At 48.3% G+C, this 19,013-nt stretch overlaps 1 protein-coding gene across 2 annotated transcripts in view; it reads right to left on the bottom strand.

Moving 5' to 3' along the window:
- Nucleotides 1-1,094: 1,094 nt before the first annotated feature.
- The window catches only part of GNG12 (G protein subunit gamma 12), a 150,666-nt gene continuing 132,747 nt past the window's right edge, over nucleotides 1,095-19,013 (bottom strand). For both annotated transcript variants that reach the window (XM_062191519.1, XM_062191520.1), the window contains 2 exons: nucleotides 6,566-6,681; nucleotides 1,095-5,027 (listed from right to left, as the gene is read on the bottom strand). In XM_062191519.1, the coding sequence (XP_062047503.1) occupies nucleotides 4,902-5,027; nucleotides 6,566-6,658 (219 nt within the window). In that variant the 5' untranslated portion in view covers nucleotides 6,659-6,681 and the 3' untranslated portion in view covers nucleotides 1,095-4,901. The remainder of the gene's footprint in view (nucleotides 5,028-6,565; nucleotides 6,682-19,013) is intronic.

The following is a 19,013-nucleotide window of genomic DNA, read 5'->3' on the forward strand; positions in this document are numbered from 1 at the left end:
ACAGCGAGCTCCCAACAGTGCCAGCAGGTTTTGAGTTTCTTGTTTGCAACACGAAGATAGTACATCCCACCTGCCACATTTACTTATATATTCTAGCTTTTGCAGCCACATCACCCTCCCCCTACACAATCCCATCCACCAATAGAATTGACCTTCACTTAGAGTCACAAGATCTTTGCGTAATTTGTTCAGAACTGGTCAGAGTGCTTGTTAGTTCTTGCCTAGTTTTCATAACCAAAGTATCTTCTGTTGTTTCCTGGAAAGGGTTGAGTGGTGGTCTCTTGATCCCACCCTTACTGGTTCTCAGAAGCAGGACCATGCCTGCAGCTTGCTCAGCTCATAACCTGGCACTTGTCAGCTGCTCCCCCATCTTTTCTGGTCGGATGCTGCTGATCCCCTCTTGTCTCCTTGGGAATCCCAGGCCTGAGGGAAGGGCCAGAGGAGGAGGCCGGCTACCTTCAGCACACACGGTGAATGTGAGTCACCAGCAGTTTAATGACCTTTCCATGTGTTATCTGTTGCCATGGTCACAGCCGGGTTTCAGGCTCGGAAACAGCCCTCTACACATTGGGAATCATTATGTCACTCCTTAACAACCTTTGAGTTTCCTTGTTGCTGACAGGATAGACCCGTAGTACAGGAAACCTTCTGCACACCAGCGTGGAGTCCACTTTTCTCCTCCGATCAGCTCCTCCAAGACTTCATTCTGATGTATCCATGTCTCTTCATGCTTTCTCAAGACTCGGCTCAAACACTGCCTCCCTCGGAAGCCTTCCCAAAGGGAGCCTGCTCCTCCTTCCTCTGGGCTCTCACAGCACTCTGTCCACCTGGCTTATGGTGCTTCTCACACGGTGCTAGAATGATAAGTTATGTCCCTGTCCCTGGCGCCTGACCTTCCTCTAGGCTGTGAGAATCCCTTGGGCTGCAGTGAGTCTTATATCTGGGGGTCAACACAGCATGACTTTCAGCACCTGTTCCCTGCAGGTGCTCAGAAAATGTTAAGTGAATGAATGAAAGGAAACGGAAGAGAAATAGTCTTTTATTAATTTACTGATCAAAACATGGTTAGGATGATACAATGAGACACTGACCCGGTAAAGAAAGCAACAGTGCTTTTAATGAAACTTTCAAATCCGTGTACACGCTAGCTGTGAAGTCAACACTTCGATTCATTCCAAAGGACACATTTCCCAACAATGATCACAGTGTCAAGGTTAATAAGATGCTGGACAGATGAGTAGCCAAAGAACGTTATAACAAAATCTCACCAAGGATATATCAAATGTAAATTTACTCAGACATCAGGAGAATACGGGTTTGTAATTATATAACTAAGAACAAGACATCATTACAGGAAGCAAGTCCTTAAACTAGAAAAGAAGCACTATATAACAAAAGGGTCTTTTGTAAGCAATTAAATGAGCATATATTATAGACAAATTTTGTATCTGAAGCAGCTTATAGCACCAACACGTTGGCAGAACCAGCAGAGGGGTGGGGTCACAGGACCAAGGCATCTGGGGTCGGGAAGGGATCTCAACCACTATCTATCTCCAGCCCCTTGTTTTACAAATGGAGAAATGGAGGCCCAGAGAGGTAAAAGGCCTGTTACAAAGTCACACGACACAGAACTGACTAGAAAACGATCCAGGCCACCAGCTTCAGGCAAGTGCTCGATTTTAACACACATACATAATTATATTTGATTCAATATAGTTTTTCCTATTAACAGGTCTACCATAAATGAAACCAACAGAATTTAAAACATTGATTTCATGGAGAAGTGGCTGACATGTAAGGGAATGCACTTCTTGGGCCTTTATACCTCTCACATCAAAATTCAGAGCAGTCAATCAATGACACAATCATAGGTATAAACTGGTGGAGACAGTGGCATTTGAAGAGAAAATTTGGCACATCTGCAACTCTATAAACTAATGTATGCCTCAAAGTTACTAAACCATTGGTATAAAGGTTTTTTTGTTATAAAGATTAATAAGGTACAAAAACAGTCTGAACAGAAAGAAAAAATCAGCTTTTTCCCTTAAAAAGTAAGTATGGCACTTTTCATGGAATTAAAAAAAAAAAAAGCTTGATGTTTTATTTGGAGAAGAGAAAAAAAAGTTTTTAGCTAAATCCCATAGCTTGTGAACCACCTTGCATATAAAATGCTTCCCCTAGCAAAAAAAAAAAAAGTTTCTGTAAAATAGTTTGGAGGTGGGAAATTCTTCTAGCACATCTTGCCATGGTCTTGAGGCCTCAACTAGACAGATTTATGATGAACTCATAAGATATAAGAATGAAAAAGAGATCACTGTCAACAGAAGCAGCTTTAATGACAAAGTTTATTGAGCACACTTAACTAGCTTCATGGAAATGAAGCCAAGAAGTTGCCTGTATGTATCGGAGTGTGTCATTAGAGTGGTAGTTAGCAAAAATAACACACACTGGGCCTTTGTCCGTCATGATCATAAGTCGGCTGCTGCAGATAGCTAAACTGTGGCTTCCTAAGTAGAACAGAGCCTGATAAATAAAAGTGACTTTTCATACCATATATGTGTATACATATATTATATTTTCTCACATAGACGTCTAGTTATAAGTAAATTAACATTTGGCTACAATATGTGCCCTTTTGGGTCCAGCATCAAATAATTTGCTTCCACTTTTTCATAAACATGCCCTACACCTGCTTAAGAAGTTACATGACATTTGTATTCAGAGTCTTAATTATATCTGACTGATGAAAATAAAATGAAAACTCCTGGAACCTTAAGTCTACTTCTTACCACTATATGAATATTAACAAATACATAGCAAAACATTTGTTTACTAATAGATAAAAGATCATGTTGCAGTACTAGAGAATAAGCTATGCTTGCTACTGATAATATGTGCACAGTGATATAATAAAAGTAATTTAATGAAAGTATTTTGTAATAAGCTGAATTATAAATATTTAAAGAAACATGTTAAAAATCAGAGTGAAAATAAGATTAGTGTTCTGAAACCATCAGTAGAAAAATATGCTTATGAAAAAAAGAATGTCTAAGTGAAGCATTAAATGTAAAGATGTCTCGCTAATGTCATTTCAAATTTCACCTTTTGAAAAGGTACAAACGTCCTCTCTCCTAAACAGGTGCCTATGATTTACTGGGGAACTGGGCATGTGACAGAACCACGCAGTGGATGATAAAAGATTAAGGGGCAGTGCATAACTTTCACGTGGTCTTGGAAAAGTGAGGGTGGTGGTTCCCAAAGCCACGCAGGTGTGTGACCTGGAGAAAGACTGCATGGGTTTGAACCGTTTAGACTAGGCCTGCATGTGTTCAAAGAACACAATCCACAAAGCCCAGACTTCAGATTTTAAAAGAGGCTTGCTTTGCAGGGCAGTTGCTACGGGATTAGGAAAGTCTGTTGTAAATAATTCCTTGTTGAGGTTGAATCCTTTTTGAGAATAAGTTTTTAATCCTTCATTGGTAGTTACTTTTCATGAACTGAAGATGAACTAAAATCAAAGGCATAACTGTACGATTTGGGCTTCCATGTGAGCATTTTTAAAAAGGACCTTGATAAAGTCAAGATATTCTCCTGGCACGGGAGACTCCTTGTTTTGGGATCCTCACTGGCAATTCAGAGGATGTAACAGCTGTATTCGTGCCCAGGGTAAAATCAAGAAACCCAACATGCAGTTGCTGGCATCCCACTAAATCCGAGCCCCTCTTGGGTGGCTACACGCCTCTCTGATGGTTTGTGGACAAGGTAGTGAAGACAGCTTAGGGTCTTGATCTATTTACATATGGGGTATGTTTCTTGCCCACCATAGTCTGCCCTCCCCCCGGGGCTGGGGAAGGGACTGTTACCTCTGCAAACAGATGCTCCCGTGGAGAAGAAAGGTCTGGGGAGGAAGGGGAGGGCTGAGTCAAAAGCTGGACCCAGAGCATCTCTTCCCGTCACCGGGCTCAGTCTGTCCTCTTGCAGTCATTAGGGTGGAACTTCCAGGGGTTTCTACCCCTGATCTGGGAGAGGACACGAGCCCCAGGAGCACAGTTGCTGCCCACAGGCCTCCCAAGGTTCTCCTCCCCCTTGCTAGACTCAGGAGCACTGAGGCCCAAAAGGCTCCTCGTGAGGAAACAGCTCTGATCATCAAAGAGCCTTCAGTGTTCAACAGCACAGTCCACTGTAGCCTAAAGAGGCCCAGGCTGACTTCAAGAGAGGCGAGATGAGTGCCTTACTTAATGACCATGATACAATCTTCAGGATGTTCATTCGTCTTTGTACAGTAACTAAAAAAAAAAGAATGTCTTATTCTACCTACAGATGGCTCAAGACCAAAGTATGACTTCTGGACTTGAGGAACTGATATGGAGAGAGGGATGTTTTAATAAAGAAGTTGTGATTTGTGTATATACACAGACACACACATAAATACACACAAAACACACCACTCTCCTTATATCCTACACAGGGTGGCACAAACCATATTGAGAACATAATAAGATATAAAGGTTTTAGGATTCAAGTTATGCTTGGCAGTTTAATTTGACAGGTGCTTTTAGGCAATTTAGGTCTTAACATATCTGAATCAACTGTACATGTAAAGTATGCAGTTGTGTTTTTTCAAAAGGCCTACATTAATGTTCCTTACACAGTGAGTGACCCAATATAACACCACAGTCACCAAATGGAAAACTAGATTGTTACTCTGTATTAGATCAGTAAAGGGTATCTTAGAGAGAGGGCAACTGGGAAAATAAAGACTTCAGAGTCCATCATTCCAAGTTCAGAGCATTTTAGTTATTAGCAGTGGTTACCAAATAAGCTGCAGGTGGATCTCTTCCAGGAGCTGCTCATACTCTGCTTTGTTGAGACAAGAGGCGAGGACCAGTTTCACGATTCCACTATAAGATGATGCACGTTTTTTTATCCTTGAAAGGGTTTTCTGAGGTTGGGATTCCTATCAGCAAAGGGTCACTCCTGGCGTGCTCCTCACAGTAGGACATGAGGTCTGCGGATGCCTTTGAAACCTAGCATGGAGACAGAGCAAAGCAAACCAGAAAGAAAATCCTTCACTTACAGACCGGAAGGGCGTATCTGCACACTAAGCTGTTGGGTGGAAGACCGCTGTGTGTGTGCGTGGTGATCAGTCTCACAGCCCCACTGCCAGGTTCTGTGCCGAATCAAAAGGCAAACGGAGCTATCTGACAGGGAAGGCCTCCACAGCCAAGTGACCAGACTCAATGTCCAGACAAACTGGCATCAGGTGTCCCTTCACTGGGCACACACCACCAGCCAGCTAGCATTTAAACGGAATCTCATCAGAAAGGAATCACACCCAGAGTGGGGGTGACCGTGCACAATGAAGGCCCCGTGTTCTTGAGAAATAGAGCGCGCATTACACAGTGTGAGTAGGTCATTCTGAGCTGCAGATCACTTTCAAGTGGCTTAAAGAAAAATTTGTATGTGATGTGTGTGAGGACAGAGGTTGGAGAAGGAGAGAGGGAAGACAGCAAACAGCCAAATGTGAACAGCTGGTGAATCTTGGTAAAGACCATAGGAAGGTTTACTGTTACAACTCTCTGTAAGGTTTACAGAGGTTAGGGACAGGGAAGGAAAAGTGTACGTGAGTCAAAGGAAGGTGGCATCTTAGTTCCTATCCAAGAAAAAAATAGACCGGAATTTGAACGCCGTGATGGGCTGGGAGCCCAAACTCTGGAGCCAAGTTGTGGAGCTTCACAATGTACTGCTGGACTCGAGGCTTGGGAAGTAAGAAACGAGGGACAAACACCAGCACGGGGAGATGCAGAGGCTTGCTCTGGCACGGGTTTCAGAAGGCTGGCTGGGAGATGCCGAAGCATCAGCCGACCAATGTCCCAGCCAAGCAGCACGGGGCAGCTGAGCTGTGTCAAGCACAGCACAGGCAGTCTCCTGCTTCCGAGACAGGTGACTAGCTTTAGGGCCACAGGAATTTATCAGCCTGACTCACAACATTCCTGGGTTCTCACTGCCTAGTCTCCTCTCGGGATTGGGGAGGAAACCTAGGAAGAGCCTCCTGGCTTCTCTAAGGGACCGCAGCTAAAGCTAGCACTGCTTACACTGCCTCGGGAGGGCCGCACATGTCTGAAAAAGCTGCCTTTTCCCAAAAAGGGAGACCCCTATTGACTTGTTATGCAAGGCCACCTCAGCTGCTCTGATAACTCTAGAACACTTCATAAATTCCAGAGGGATGATGAAAGTGTTTATAAAGTCCACCTGGAACACGTGTCCTGATTGAGAACACAGTGATCACTGGACTTGACCATGCAGGGAGCCGGGAGGCTCAGGAAATCCTGCCCAGGGCTTCACAGAGGGGCGAACCCAGACACTTGGGTTTCCCAGCTCTGTTGAAAGGAGGCCTGTGCTAGGTAGGAGATGAAAGCTAACATCCTGAGCTTCTCAGCTTGCTTCTAGAAGAAATCCTGGAAGCAAGCTGAACGAAATGGCATTATCTCCCCAGACCTGTGGCCCGGCCGTGGAAGGGCAAGGGACTGAACCACAAACACGGAATGCGCGGGAGGCCTCTTACCTTTATTCTTTCAATGGAGGCTTCTAATCGTAACTGCTGCACAGTTCTCCTTGCCTGGGCTATGTTGTTGGTGCTTGCTGTTTTGCTGGACATCTTCAATTCTTTTCACCTGAAATCTGAACAGCATTTTTTTTTTTTTAAAGGTGAATAACAGCCATCTTCGAGTTAAACATTCATTCCAATTTGTGTTCTGTTAAGGGAACTGGGTGTGCTTTTCAGTCGCCATAACCTCTTGCAGGTAGCTACCAGGAGCTCCTGAGAGGTAGCAACAAGGTTTCAGGCTTGTCATCCAGTTAAGCATCTTTGTAAATCTTTAGTTCACAGAAACCCAACAGTGCCCAGCAGTTTAATCAATGCTCCTCGACATACAGCTTTAAAGTAGCTTTTTCTAGGATTTTCTAACGAAGAAAAATACACACAAACATCCCAGTAGTTAGGTGCCTCCAGCCAAAGTGCACCTTGGTCACTACAAGCCACATTCCATGTCAGCTTACTGTGATTGCAACTTGCTTTAATAGAAGGTTTGCTTTTATTTCTTTTGAGTTCTATTACCCAACTGATGCAAGTCCTGGCAACGCGGATGGGGAGAGAGTGTGCCTTTAGAGAGCTGTGCATCAGATGTGCATTGCTAGGTGCTATGTGGCTGTGCAACTGCTTTGAGAATGTTAGTGTGCCACGTAAAGAAGTCTTTATTCATGAAAAAGTGGGCACCTTTCAGGGGGCAGACTTTCGCCAACAGCCAGATGTACAAGGCAATGTCAGATGGGGCCTAGGAGCAGCCTAAAGCCTGAAGTACTTAAACTATCATTCTCTCCGCCCTCATCCCGGCATCCAGGGCATTTGCTAATCCTGTTACCACCTCTCTGCTCCAAATGGGTTGAATCTCCTCTGTGGCCTGAGCCCTTGGCTTCCAGGCTGCCCTGTCATTCTCTCCCCCACCTCAGGCCCCTGGTATAAAGCAACAGAAACATCCTGGCTTTGAGGTTGGACTTGTCTGGTTGTTCAATGGCACATTTTAAGAGGAAGGCAGGCCGGGCAACAAATACTGTCTGATGCCCCTGCCATATATGGCAAAGTTCACTCCCTGCCTGGTGCCGGCTGGAGGGAAACGTGGAGCTGGCAGGCCCGGCAGCAGTGTGGCAGCTTTCTGACTCATGAGAGCAGGTGGAAAGTAGGTGTGCCTTCCCGGTGCTATGCAAGGGCTCAGCAAAGTCGCAGGGCACTGTGGCGCCGGCGGCAAACCCAGGCTGATTCAACTTTCTGCGGGGGGAAGGAGGGGGGCTGCGGCTGCACAAAGAGATTGTGCCAGACCAGACCAGGCTGGCTGCAAAAAGCACCAGCAATCCACAGGCTCCACGGTGTCCATCGCGCGGGCACCATGGTGTTTCACACAGAGTTCCAGGAGACAGGATGTCCCCAGAGGGCTGAGCTCAAGGATTTGGGGGGTGGAGGAGGTGACTTGTGTTCTCCAAGGTCAGAGGAAGTTTTGAGTGAAATGCACAAAAAAGAAAAACAAAACAAAACAAAAAACCCCTGTGCCTTTGACTGTATGTAGAGCTTTGAAATCAGCTGCACCTGCAAGCTTCACGCCCCTGGGTTTGGACATGCCTCTACCACTCCGGCTGGGTAACATCACCTCTACGGACCCCAGGTTTTTTATCTGCAATATAAGCATATCATGGCCCACCTCAAAGGATTTTTCAGGGGGCAATTCAATTCACTAATGCATAGCTAGGGTTTAGCACAGGCCCAACAAGGGAGTGCAGCTGCTATTACTTTTATCTTCAGGGGTCACACCCAGCACAGGGACCAGCACAAGGAACTGGCACATTCGCAGGTACCTGTCTGTCCTGTTAGCCCCAGTGAACTCCAGAGTTTTGATAGGCAGGGTCTAGGTGGGAATGGACAGGTACACAGGGACTCCCAAAAGGGCATCAGCCCTTCTTAGCATGACCGCAGGCAATCCTGCTGTATTGTCGTGTCAGGGTAGAAGGGAAGGGCCGGAGGATTCCCGCAGGAACAGGAAAGCCCTGGCAGTCCAGGGAAGCAGGAGGAGGAAGCATGCGACAGGGCAGGGTGGCCCGGCCTTGTCGGACGCTTTGCGTGACCTCGTTTCAGCATGCTTCCAGACTGGCTGCCTCCCTCTCAGATTCCTTAGTCATCCCGCCCCACCCAAAGGAGAGGCCCAGGGTCCCCCGCCCTGGGGACCAGGCTCGCACCTGGCCCAGCCCAGCTCCTCTCTGTGCTACTACCTCTCCGTCTGGCTTGTGAACGCGGCAGTGGGCAGCCTCGGCCTGGGCACAGTGTGCAGTGACCTGACTCATGGAGCCTGGCTGCAGATTCTGCCCCCTACAGCACATTAAACCGGGCTCCCCTCCCAGCTGGCGCTGATTCCCAGGCCTGCAGCTCCCAGAATGCAAACATGACCCTCCATGCTGGGGCCCAAAGCTTCCAGACTACACCCTCAGGACTTCTAGAAAAGTTCCCTCTGCAGGAGAATAATGCGAGTATTCTATGCATCTCAACCTCCCCAGGGCAGAAAGTTTCCAAGTTTTCCTGTAAGTGCAGGACAGGTCACAGGTATGAGGACTGGATCAGTCATTGCTCCCACCTGCGTGGCTCACAAGGAACTAGTGCAGAGTCAGGCTCTGCTTATAAAATGCTTGGGCAGATCTCTCTCAAATTGGCAAGAAGCTCCACATCTAGCAGACGAAAGGGTAGGGGTCGGGGGGAGACTTTCATAAACGGTCAGGATTAAAAACACAAGCTATTTAAAATTCACAACGGCCAGCTCCCTTTCAAAGGGGAATCTTACGGGCCCCAGGCCTTTCCAAATGCACACAGCGCTTTTATAACTGAGTGCTACCAGTACAAGGTACTCTGTGCTGAGAATAAACAGGCAGGACAGAGGCAGCCCCTGCCTTCTCAGAGCCAATATCAAACTGTAATTAGATGCTTCCCTCTTGGGCTTCAGGGGGAGAACGGCCCCTCCCGCTCTGCCGCCCCTCTCGGCTCCCAGGTCTAACACAAGTGCTCTTCCACAGGTCCCTTCACTTCTGCCGGTACTAGCACGCCTCAATCAGAACAGTCGTTAAGCGGTGGGAGATGGGTGATTTTTACAGCTTCACGCATCTGAAGCACCAGCACCTCTGTTCCTGAGCACTGCACAGCACTAGCTGAAGGAGGTCCATTTCATGGTCATCGTTCCTAGAAAAAAATCGTACCCTGGGCCGCTGGAAAAGATCCGGAGCTCTGATTCTGACACTCTTCCTGTGGGGCAGCCAGATCCAAGCGGCCGCATCTCAAGAAAGGCGCCCCTTGCAGGAAGCAGGCCTGCTGAGTTGTCTGCCTGCTGGACGAGGCCCGCTGCCCTGAGGAGCAGGAGCCGCTTCCAGGAGCTGGGGGGTCTAGCTAGGTAACAGCGCTCTTGCTGGCCACAGCTGCTCTGCACCTGCTGGGGCACAGGGGCTCAGGAAGCCAGGCTCCCAACACCCCTGTACCTTCAGAGGGCTTGCTCTGGTCTTCCCTCAACAGCAGGAATGTCTGGCTGTTTGCTGGTGCTGGAAGGGAGATAAAAAGCTTGCTTCTTATACCCAGCAGTGCTTCCAAAGCAACACCACCTGATATCTGTGTGGAACCCAAGAGCACGCACACCTCCCTTTCATATGCATTATCCCATGAAGCCTCACTGTAATCCTCAATGGGCACTGCCAGGGCATCCTCATTGTATACACGAGGCAGCTGAAGCTAGAACAGCTTGCTTCAAAGGCACCCAGCTTCGAAGCCTTTTTGCTCTAAAAGCCACCCTTTGCCCTAGCACCAAGGGAGGACGGGACTCCAATTCATTTGAGCCACACTCAGGGTACCCCTGAACATTCTACACTGTGCCTCTTAATCAGGAGTGACTTTGCTACACCACAAACTTGGAGCTGGGGGCTTGTTGATTGCCTGTGTTTATGCAACACTCCCGGGACAGAAGGCATCTTAATTGTTTGTCTAGAGCCTGGAGGGCAGGTCTCACAGATTGTAGCTAAGCAGACAATGTTCTCCTTGCAGCTCCTAGGCCAGGATTAAAGTCAGCAGCTGCAAGCCCCCAGCGCTGTAGCCCGCCCAGAAGGGCCAAGGCCTGTATGTACCTGTGCAGCCAGCTGCTTGATAAAACAAGTGATCAATTCCCTCCCTAGCTTGCATTTTTGCATATGGGTAACAGGTTTGAATATACATATACATAATATTCCCACTTAGTTACTCGAATAATTTGCATTGGTCTTATTCCTGTGGTTCATCTGCATTTTCAAGTTCCTAGAAATTCCCAGGAACAAGATGTCCCTTTAGGGAAATGGGGGCCTGAAGGTCAGACAGCAGCGAGGGAAAGGGGGTGGGGAGTCTCCCAGAGCAGCTCTGGGAGGAAGGCACCAGCAAGCGCCAGCGCTCCTGGCCTAGCCAGTAATTGAATCACTGGAGCAAAGCCAACGTTCCTGAGCAAATACACCCCTTGTGGCCTTAATAAAAGAGCAGGTGAAAAAAAAGAAAAAGCTACAGGCTCCACTTTCCTTCTGATCTCGCCTTCAGCTCCCACCATCTCTCTTCAGCTCCTGTGTGCCCCCCACCTCCTTCCCGGGGCTGTTTAGAGGACACACAGCAGCACCTCCCAGGAACACACTCTGCACTACTACAGATGTTTACTAAACGCGGGGCCCCTGGCCTCCAGAGCAAGGCCAAAACATGTATTTGGTATTAAACAAGAGAGATTGAGACTGCCACAGATGACATTGCAGGGCCCTGTGACCAGGCAGCAAGAGCTTTCTTAAACAGAGCGCACAGCCGGTTCTGCAGAACACTTCTGCTTATCACAGCCTGCAGGCGGAGTCCACACTGCACACGTGGCTGGACCCCATAGCATTACTGCCATAGTATGAATGTGTGTGTTTTAAGTTTAAATTGATTCTCAATGTTTGAAACATGGAAGAGTTTCCTTTCCTTTAGAAGGAATGCTTCTGGAAAAATCAGGGAATCCTACAGAAGTGGGCGAGATCTGAGAAGCAGCTGCCCCTTTAACACTTGCTAGTGCACCTGCTGGGCCTCAATTTGAACTTTACACTATGCTGGTACCTGTGCCAGCACACATTCAAGGATTAGCCAGGGGATTTCAGCTCACTTCTGCCCTGCCACTTCCTAGCTCTGGGGCTCTGGGCACGACTTGTAACCCATTTAAACCTCGACTTTCTCATGGGAAAAATGGGGATAATAATACTTTCCTGTTTCAAAGGGCTGCGAAGAGCATCAGATAGAATAAGCACGTGAGTGTAATAAATATAAAGAGCAGTGGTTCTGAGCGCTGAGTACCTGCAGCCTCTGAGATGCCTATCACATGACATGCACCAGCAGTCTGCAGTGCCTAATGGATTCATGCTGGCAGTAGGGCCGCCCCTCCCTGCCTCCAGCCTGTCTCCCTGCCCTGCTGAAAAGTGAAACCACATCTCCCACTGTTATGGGTCAAACCGGGTTCCCCTGTCCACCAAATTCATGTGTTGACGTCCTGACCCCTGGGAACACAGACTGTGGCTGTATTTGGAGCTGAGGTCTTTAAAGAACCAACTCAATGAGAAACGAGGCCATTAGGGTGGCCTCTAATCCAGTCTCACTGGGGTCCTTATCAGCAGAGGGGAAAGGTGGCCACTGAAAAAACTGCCCTGTGGGCACCTGCTGGCCTCCAGAACTGTGAAAAACCCAGTCTCACTTGTTGAAGCCCCCTGGTCTGGGGTGATTTATTCTGGCCATCAGCACACACACACAGCCGGCTCCCCTTGCTGACGCGGGCTCCACCGGGCAGATGCACTTAGGGCAAGGCGAGGCTCTTACTGCTGTGGCTGAGCTGGGTGGCAGGCCAACTCCCTCATCCACTCTTTGTTTGTTTTTGTTTGTTTGACAGGCAGAGTGGACAGTGAGAGAGAGAGAGAGAGAGAAAGGTCTTCCTTTTTTTTCCGTTGGTTCATCCTCCAATGGCGCTGCGGTCGGCGTGCTGCGGCCAGCACACTGCACTGATCTGAAGCCAGCAGCCAGGTGCTTCTCCTGGTCTCCCATGCAGGTGCAGGGCCCAAGCACTTGGGCCATCCTTCACTGCCTTCCCAGGCCAAAGCAGAGAGCTGGCCTGGAAGAGGAGCAACCGGAACAGAATCTGGCGCCCCGACCGGGACTAGAACCCGGTGTGCCGGCGCCGCAAGCGGAGGATTAGCCTATTGAGCTGCGGCGCTGGCCCCTCATCCACTCTTTAGAATACAGTACTGAGAGGCCCCTGGGTCCTCACTCCCGCCAGGTGCTGGGGGCCCACTCTACAGGGGTGCCAGGGGAGTCATTCCTAGGGAATCTTCTGTACAGTCCTCACAGCATCCACAGTCCAACCCTTCCAATGACTATGCAAGCACCAAATTCCTTGTATCAAAGCACACTCTGCTGAAATGGCCAGGAGCTCTTTTTGTTTGCTGTAATGTAACTCCAACTGACGCTGGATTAATCTGTTGTTTTGTATACTATAAATAACTTTCAAATATTAGCTATGATTTCAATTCTTACTGGGCCATCACTGCTAAATGCTCCGAACTCTAAGTATGGAAAACAGAAAGCAGTTAGGACATAAAACATTCTTTGTCCTTCTCTCCAAAGTTGTAGGCCAAGAGGTCAAGGGCAGTTGAGCCTGTGGCTAACCGCTGTCCTGCCCTACTCTTGCACAGTGCCAAGGGCACACAGAGCTTGCTGCCCACTCACGGAGGCTACAGAGGGAGAGATGAGACAGGGCTGCATAGAGAGGTGCAAACTATGGCTTGGGATGAGTGACAGACAGAAGATTTATTTGTTTTATTTGAAATGCAGAGTTACAGAGAAAGAGATCTTCCATCTGCTGGTTTAATCCCCTAATGCTGCAAAGGCCAGGAGCCTAGAACTCCATCTAGGTCTCCTGTGTGTGTGGCAGGGGCCCAAGCACTTGTGCCATCTGCTGCTACTTTTCCAGGGGCGTTAGCAGGGAGCTGGGTCAGAAGTGGAATAGCCAGGAATGAAAGAAACACTCATAAGGGATGCCAGCCTTGCAGACAATGACTTGACCTGCTGTGCTACAACGCCAGGCCCAGCCTAGAGTCTTCTGAGAGAAGTTTCTATAGCTCAGAATCACCAGAATGGAAAAGAATTAGGACCGTTTCCTCTCAAGTCTTCAACAGAGCTCATCCTGTAGAAGTAGAATGCTTTTAGTCTTAGAAACCATTGTGAGGTCCTTATCTGGTTTGTTTTTTAAGATTTTAAAATTTAGTTTTGCCCTGGCCATTTTGGCCATCCAGGAAGTGAACCAGTGGATGGAAGATCTTTCTCTAACTCTCCCTTTCAAATAATAAAATAAATCTTTAAAAAATTTATTTTCATTTTTCACCTGAAATGCAGAGAGAAAGGGAAAAAGAGAGAGAGGGGCAGAGAGATATCGTTCATTCACTGGTTCACTTCCTAAAGGCCCACAATAGGGCTATGCCAGGCTGAAGCCAGGGGCTGAGAACTCCATCCGGGTCTCCCATGTGGGATGGCAGGCACAGGGACTTGAGCCATCACCTGTCACCTCCCAGGATGGACATTAGCAGGAAGCTGTAGAAAGTGGGGTAAGCAGGGACTTGAACCAGGCATGCTGGTATGGGATGTGGGTGTCCCAAGCAACAACTGATGCCAAATGCCCACCTCATTATCTTGTATCTCTCATTAGTTGATTTTACCTTGCAGCCAGGGTATATGTCCCTGAATAATAATAATAAATCTTCTGTTATAATGATTAATTTGATAACTGCCACCACTTACTGAGTACCGCTTGTCTTGCATGCATCAAGCCATTTATAATCTTCTCAACAACTTTAAGAGATGAATCCTTTTATCATTTCTGTTTTACAGATGGAGCACAGAGAGGTTAAAAAATTCTTGCCTGGGGGCCAGCACTGTGGCCAAGTGGGTTAAAGCCATGGCCTGCAGCTCTGGCATCCTATATTGGCACCAGTTTGAGTCCCAGTTGCTCTACTTCAGATCCAGCTCCCTGCTAGTATACCTGGGAAGGCAGCGGAGGATGTCCCAAGTGCTTGGGCCCTTGTACCTATGTGGGAGACCCAGATGAGGCTCCTGGCTCGTGGCTTCGGCCTGGCCCTGTCCTGGTTGTTGTGGCCATTTGGGGAGTGAAACAGCAGATGGAGAATTTCTTTCTCTGTGTCTCCTTCTCTCTCTCTGTAACTCTATCTTTCAAATAAATAAAAAAGAAAAAAAAAATTCTTGTCTAAGATCAATCACACTGGTTTACATGCAGAGCTGGGGTTCAGGGCTATCTGACTCCAAAGATCAAGGTCTGACCATCCTGTGTTGTAGCGGCTGAACAGCATGAAGAACCCAAAGAGAACTGGGAGAAAGGAGGGGCAGGTGTCAGTAGCGCTGAACCAAAGACAACACTAAGCCCAACTCATAGGCAGCTGATCCTTCCCTACAGACAGCGGCGTCGTAGGGAACTGTGCAGCTCCATGGCCTGGTGAGAAGGCTGAAGACAAGGAGAACTGGTAGGCTTCTTTACAAGACAGACTGCCTCAGATTCCAGGTAAGGTGACTGCTGGAGACACAGATGACCCATCATCATCTGTGTCCCACAGAAGCTGGCAGGAAGCCATGAGAATGAGCCAACCTTGGTAATAAACCCAGAGCAGAGCGAGCTGCAGAGCCTGGCTGTCCAGTTCCTAGCTCACTCTGCCGTGTGTCTACAACACCTGGGACACTTGTTAAGAAAACCTGATACAGTAGGTCTTGCACAGGGTCTGAGAATCTGCAGATAAATGCTTTCTGGGAGATTTTTTTTTTTTTTCAAAAAGATTTATTTATTTATTTGAGAGGCACAGTTACAGACACAGAGGGAGAGGGGAGAGACAGACAGAGACAGATCTTCCATATGCTGGTTCATTTCCCAAATGACTCCAATAGTTGGAGCTGAGCCAATTTGAAGCCACGAGTCAGGCGCTTCATCCAGGTCTCCCACTTGGGTGCAGGAGCCCAAGCACCTGAGACATCTTCCACTGCTTTCCCAGGCCATTATCAGAGAGCTGGATTGCAAGTGGAGCAGCTGGGACTTGAACTCGCACCCATATGGGGTGCTGTTGCCACAGGTGGAGGTTTAACCTACTAAGCCACAGTGGCAGCCCCCTGGGAGACTCTGAAACAGGCTGTCTTGAGAAAGATGGATAATGATCAGAGTCTTGGCTCTTGATCCTGCCCTGGTTTTTATCTGCCTGGGAATTAAAATATATCACCTTAGAAGAATGTTACTTCCTATCTGTGTTTAGCTTTTCAAAGCTCTGAACAAGTCCTGAATTTGCACTCCTTTTAATGACCTTGACCTACAGTAGAGGTGGGGAATGTCCAGCCCACGGTACTATACAAAGCCTGTAAAATCATTTGGTCTGGCCCTGCCAAGGCAGCTGCAGGTGGGACTCGAAAATCAATAAATCTACAGCAAGCTAATTTTAAAATCACTTATTCTGTATGGCAGGTGAGTGACATTACAAACATCCAATTGGCCCTTGGCAGAAAGAAGTTTCCCTACTCCCGACCTACAGGATGAAGCCTCCTTCAGCTCAGAACTGCCCTTCACCATTTAACAGACTTCTCTGGCACAGAAGGCTGAGGTTGTTCTCTGAACAGCTGCTTCCTTTGGGAAAGTGGCTCTTTCCAGGCCTCTGGGAAGCCACACTCTCTTGCTCTTGCCCCTGTCCAGTGACATCCCCTAGTTAGACCTCTTGCTCCTTCCTGGAACTCTGGGGTAGCACAGCCAACAAAGGCTTTTACAGTTAGGTAAACTCAAATCCTAGCTTGGGGCTGGTGCTGGCATCCCACATGTGCGCCAATTCGAGTACTGGCCGCTCCTCTTCTGAACCAGCTCTCTGCTGTGGCCTGGGAAAGCAGCAGACAATGGCCCAACTCCTTAGGCCCCTGCACCCACATGGGAGACCTGGAAGAAGCTCCTGGCTCCTGGCTTCAGATGGGCCCAGCTCCAGCCATTGTGGCCATCTGGGGGAATGAACAGTGAACCAGTGGATGGAAGACCTTTCTCTCTGTCTCTCTCTGTCTGTGACTCTACCTCTCAAATAAAAGTCCTGGCTCATCCTTTACCACGCTAAGCTACTTTACATCTCTGAACCTCAGCTCCCTCATCTGTAAAATGGGAAGGGATAAAAATAGTTCTGACTTCAAAGGGCCACTACCAGGACAGAGAATGCAGGTAATGGCTCCGCACCTGCCTGACACACAAGGGGCCTGAGGAGGCTGTCCCCCACCCCCACCCTGGTGACTTGAGCTATAACCAATCTACCTCACATACAGCCCTGACCCTTCACCTGAATTCCAGTGTCCAAATGACAGCCTACTTCAATTTACACTTGACTGGCCCACAGCTGCTCCAAACACAACACAGGCAGACCCAGTGAAACACCACTGTTTGACTCCAAGCTTTCTGATGTCCCATATCAACAAGTGACATTGCCCTTGTCCTGGTCACTGAGGCACCCTTTGCTTCCATACTTTTTATTTTTTTAAGATTTATTTTTAATTATTTGAAAGAGCAACTCAGAGATGGAAAGAGAGAAATCTTCTACTCCCCCAGATGGCTACAATCACAGGGGCTGGGCCAGGCTGCAGCCAGGAGCCTGGAACCCCATCTGGGTCTCCCACATGGGTGCAGGGGTTCAAACTCTTGGGCCATCTTCTACAGCTTTCCCAGGCACATCAGCAGGGAACTGGATCGGAAGCAAAGCAGTTGGGACTTGAACTGGTACTCCTATGGGATGCCAGCATCACAGGCCGCGGCTTAACTCACAGCGCCACAATAAATGTCATTCCCCAACCCTCCTTCTTCTAATTCCTTAGACCAAGTATCATCCAATAGAAACGTGAGCCCCATACATGATTTTCTTTTACTAGCCACATGAAAATGAAAATCAGTTTAAATGAAAATAAGATTAATATATTTTATTTAGTTCAATTAAAAATAATGTCATCTAATCACTGGAAAAACTTAGCTAGCTTCCATTTTTGGTCCTGCATCTTTGAGAGATATCTGATTTGGATTTTACATGTACAGTGCATCTCAGTTTGACAGGCCACAGTCAAGGGCTCCAAAGTCACAGCCTCTAAGTGGACAGAATAGATAGCAGCTGCCTCACTGGACAGTGCGACCTTGGACCCTGGCACTTTCTAGGTTCTCTAGAATCGTACCTTGACGAACCCCACATTTTTATCTTCCCACTTTCCTGGCTTCTGTTTCACCCGGGTGTTGGTTCCTAGCATAACTCAGAGCTCCTGTATCAGCCTGGTACCAACACTCCTGCCCCTGAACCTTCTCCAATCAAATCTGTCCTGACCACCGGGCTCAGGCTCAGTACCACCTTTAGCTCATTCCTCTCTGGCCCTCAAAAGTCCAGGGCTTTCCCAGGACCCCTCAGGAAAAGTGCCAAGGGACTCGAACGAAAGCTCCCCTCTGACAGTTCTACCACCCTAAGAAGAATCCTCACCGTGCAGGCAGAGTATTTGCATCGTGCACTGAGCTTGGCCATGGGCCAGCCACTGGAATAAGCAGATCACCGTCAATACGTTACCCTGCAGAATCCTCACTATGAGCCAGTGACGTTGCTGCTGTCTTCATCCTCATTTGACAAATGCAGAACACGAGGGACTTAAACGTGTGCCCAGGTCAAGCGGCCAGTGAGCTGCTTGGCCGGGATTTGAGCCCAGACAGGCTGACGGCAGAGGCTCGGCTCGGAGCCTCCGTTACTGTGCTGCTGCAGGGCTGGGGGTGTCACTCCATTCCCTCGCCTCGTGGGCTCCATTCCAGGTCTCTGCCTGTTTCTCTTCGCCTGCTTAAATTCTTGCTTCAGATCCTATCCTAGTTCACACTTCTCACACTTCCAGTGGAAGTCTCCCCAACACTTTTGCTTGTAAGATAAAACCCTTTATGAATTCCTGAGGGGCAGAAAGAGGGGAGCTGTGCACAGACGCCCTGCAACTGTCTGCAAAGTTAGGTCTGTGTGCCCGTGTTTGTCCCACGCTTCCCCGGAAAGGACTTCGAGTTGCCATTAAACTCTCAAAAAGGTCTGAAACACCATTTACTCCAGAGCTTAATTCTATGTTATTTATTGCCCAGCGTGGAAGTGACTTGTACCTCTGTAAGTCACCATCAGAGGGGGCCTCCCCTTGAGCCCACCGTCACCAGCTGAAAACCTGTTCGAGGCACAGCATGAGGGTGGCTGGTGACAAGGTCCTCAGAATCTGGACACAACCCAAGTGGACCACTCCGTCCTGAGGGTCAGCAACTGGGCCTACTCGAGTGCATGGAACCCCAGGAACTCCTTCTGTGCTGTGCTGGGCTGGGAGCCAGCCAGGCAGAGACACATGT

This window comes from Lepus europaeus, chromosome 5 (genome assembly GCF_033115175.1).
Source record: "Lepus europaeus isolate LE1 chromosome 5, mLepTim1.pri, whole genome shotgun sequence".
In the NCBI taxonomy this organism is placed as follows: domain Eukaryota; kingdom Metazoa; phylum Chordata; class Mammalia; order Lagomorpha; family Leporidae; genus Lepus; species Lepus europaeus.